The 3,433-nt window shown below is 40.4% G+C and overlaps 1 protein-coding gene across 1 annotated transcript; it reads left to right on the top strand.

Annotated features, from left to right (window-relative positions):
• Positions 1–936: 936 nt before the first annotated feature.
• Positions 937–1,558, top strand: LOC119480969 (coiled-coil domain-containing protein 106-like; the record flags this gene model as incomplete). Its single annotated transcript, XM_037757627.1, has 2 exons — positions 937–1,147; positions 1,248–1,558. Coding segments are annotated over 2 exons (522 nt in total), but the record flags the coding sequence as incomplete, so codon positions are not given.
• Positions 1,559–3,433: the final 1,875 nt, after the last annotated feature.

Raw genomic sequence — 3,433 nt, 5'->3', positions numbered from 1 at the left:
ATTCTCTAACCTGAGGGCAGGTCGTTCACACAAAGAGACGCATAACTGCCACGATGACGCGCATCCGTGTATAAATGCTATGGTAAGAGTTAATGACATGGTATAGAAAGTGAGAAAAAAACAGGTAACACTTTACAATAAGGGTACATTAATAAGCCTTAATTAACAGTTAATTAAAAGTAACTAAAGTGTCTAATAAGCATTTACTAACGGTGTTTATATTAACTAAGGTATTAATTCATACATTATTTAATGCTTTAAAATACGTTATTAATGCATTAATAACCCTTAATTAACAGTTAATTAACAGTAACTAAAATGTCTGATAAGCATTTACTAACGGTGTTCATGTTAACTAAGGTATTCATTTATACATTATTTAATGCTTTAAAAACAATTATATATTATATATATATATATATTATATATATATATTATATATACGTTGTATACCAGACCGATATACCAAACTTTATCTCTTATCTATCTCTTATCACATTGAAAATAGCTGGTCCACCTTAACAGCCCACCTTAAGTGACCCTGGGCCGATGTTGTCGATAACTCCTGGGCTAACCTCTTCACTTCATCAGCAGGTGGCAGCAAGACACAGGAAATTGGCTTGGGTCTTGAGGAGTTGTAGCATTTATTCACCGTCTAAACAGTACACAAAGTGCTACTGCTACGTTCACAGTTATAACGTAATGCTAACATTACGGGCCGCCGGGACTTTGTTGTCATTTGAGTGTACAATATGTGTAAAACTATGAAGTCGATCTAGTATACTGTCATCCCTTGCCTCCGTAGCTTTTGCATGAATTTGATAGTAATTGATAGATATCCCTCTTGTTTTGTTAGGTCTCCAAAAAGGAAAACACTGCAGTGAAGATGGCGAGAAGGGGACAACTTCTAAGACTGCAATCTCCATACAGGACTAAGAATCTCACTCCAGGTCAGACTCAGATAGCTGTGATTCTTCAATTGAGAGAAAGAAGAAGAAGGAGAAGAAGAAGAAGAGGAAGTTCCAGAAAGATTCAGACTCAGAATCAGATAGCTCCTATTCTTCAGTTGAGAAGAAGAAAAGGTATTTAAAGAAGGAGAAGGAGAAAAAAAGCAAAAAAGAAAGAAAACATCACTGCCGTCAGCGGGGTGTGTGAAGCATATTTGTTTTATGTCTGAATCAAGTAATGCTAAAAATTCAAAATGTGCTGAAATTAGCTTATTCTCATTCTTATTGTGTTTGTTTTAGTAAGCGAACCATCTGAGGTGGTGCGCCGATATAAGACGGTGCTGGGCATCTTCCAAAAGGGCAAGACAATGGCAGAGGCGTTCCACAAGTTTGGAGTGGACCGCAACCCAATTTCACAAACTGCAGCAATTGCCGAGCTGGCACTTGCTGCTCCGGAAAATATATGCAGAGCTTGTTCAACAGGTGAAGGGGAGAAACTTTCAGACATTGCAAAAGAATGCAGAGGGGCTGTTGAGGCTGATGAAGAAACCTCAGAAGCCATAAGGAAAATGAAGGACAATAACGACCTTCTGCCAATGAGAAATAATTAAACACCACACCTGCCTTCTTTAAGCATTTGTTTTTGATGTTCACGTTAGACCAAGTTAGTTATCCCCTCCAGTGAAAAACATGATTGTAGTTAAATCCTCTCGGAGACTATTCAATTTTAGTTAAAAATGTATTTTTCTAAATAGCATGCTGGCTGAGTAAAAAAAAATGTTGTTGTTATTTTCATAGAGTACTAAAATTGTTTCAATAAATGCTAAAATTGATACATTTTCTACATTTGCATTTTCTTTTAACAAGTAGCATGACTTCATCTTTTGAAATATGGAATGAACCAGGTTGTTTACGGACGGTTACCATGAATCGATTTACAGTTTGAAATGTCTCACTAATGTTTAATGGCTGTGGGATTGTTTCAACTTTACAATAAGGGTCACAAAGAACATTAATACATGGCTAATTAAGGTTAAGTAAAGCTTATTCAGCCTTCTTGTGCATTTATGAAGTATTACTTAAGGGATTAATGTTTTTCTTTACAATAAGGGTCACAAAGAGCATTAATAAATGGTTAATTAAGGTTAAGTAACGCTTAGTAGAATGGGAGCCAGAGCCTTCAGCTATCAAGCTCCTCTTCTGTGGAACCAGCTCCCAGTTTCAGTCCGGGAGGAGACACCCTCTCCACATTTAAGAGTAGGCTAAAGACTTTCCTCTTTGATAACGCTTATAGTTAGGGCTGTCTTTAACCAGCCCCTAGTTCTGCTGCTATAGGCCTAGACTGCCGGGGGACTTCCTATGACACTGAGCTCCTCTCTCCTTCTGTATTTATTCATGTCCCATTCATTGTTACTAACTTAATTTCTTCCCCGGAGTCCTTGTGCCTCCTTGTCTCGCAGGTAACCATGGAGCGGGGTTACACTTGGAGCGGGGTTACACCTGGATCTGGATGTCACCTGGATTGTGGTTGCATCTGCTGCCGCGTCCGCTGCCTGCTTGACACCAACTGCTATCATCATTAATTAATTCCGTCTGTACGAGGGACTAACAAGGCTAACGAGGGACTACCAAGACTAAGCGACCAAGTGGCAGCCTGGAGAATGAGACTTCTCGGTCACTGCCAAAGACATCAAGAGCTCCCAGCAAGCAAGCTGGTGCTGCGAGAACCAACGCACAGGCATCGATCACAGAGACGTCCCACACCAACATACATGGACGTACTGAGGAGAGATGCTGGACAGTGCTGGCGAGCTAGCCAGATGTATGGAGGACTGAGACAGCTGGAAGCTCCGCTGGAAAGCCCGTCTGAGGACGACCCAATGTTATCAGTTCCGATAGTTGGATTATCACTCTTTTACATCCACTACTATTGGTTTTTGTTAATAGTCCTACTTGTATTAGTTATTACAGCTGCTGTGCTACTATTCTCTCTCTCTCTCTCTCTCTCTTGCTCCCTCTCTCTCTCTCTCTCTCAACCTAGTCGGTCTCGGCAGATGGCCTCCCACCCAGAGCCCGGTTCTGCTCTAGGTTTCTACCCTCTAAACGGAGAGTTTTTCCTGGCCACAGCGCGCTCCGGTGCAATGATCTCGGTGGATCTTGTTGGGTCTCTAAACTATAGAGTACGGTCTAAGACCTGCTCTATATATAAAGCGTCTTGAGATAACTTCTGTTATGATTTGACGCTATTTAAAAATAAATTGAATTCCTGTTCTGGTTGCACAATGATTGACGCACTTCCTTTGTGCCGTAAGTAGAGCCTTCATTTTCCCGGGAGATGGTACCCGGTGGCAGACAGAGCTGCAAAGTGAAAGCGAGGCTTATAGTGAACTAATCTAAACACAGATGCTGTCATTATACTATAGCAATTACAATATGCAATCAACATTTACTTCATAATGATGAGATGTGTCTAATACCACATTAAT

The sequence above is a fragment of the Sebastes umbrosus genome, chromosome 21 (genome assembly GCF_015220745.1).
Source record: "Sebastes umbrosus isolate fSebUmb1 chromosome 21, fSebUmb1.pri, whole genome shotgun sequence".
In the NCBI taxonomy this organism is placed as follows: domain Eukaryota; kingdom Metazoa; phylum Chordata; class Actinopteri; order Perciformes; family Sebastidae; genus Sebastes; species Sebastes umbrosus.
This window is presented reverse-complemented; position numbering and strand designations above follow the sequence as displayed.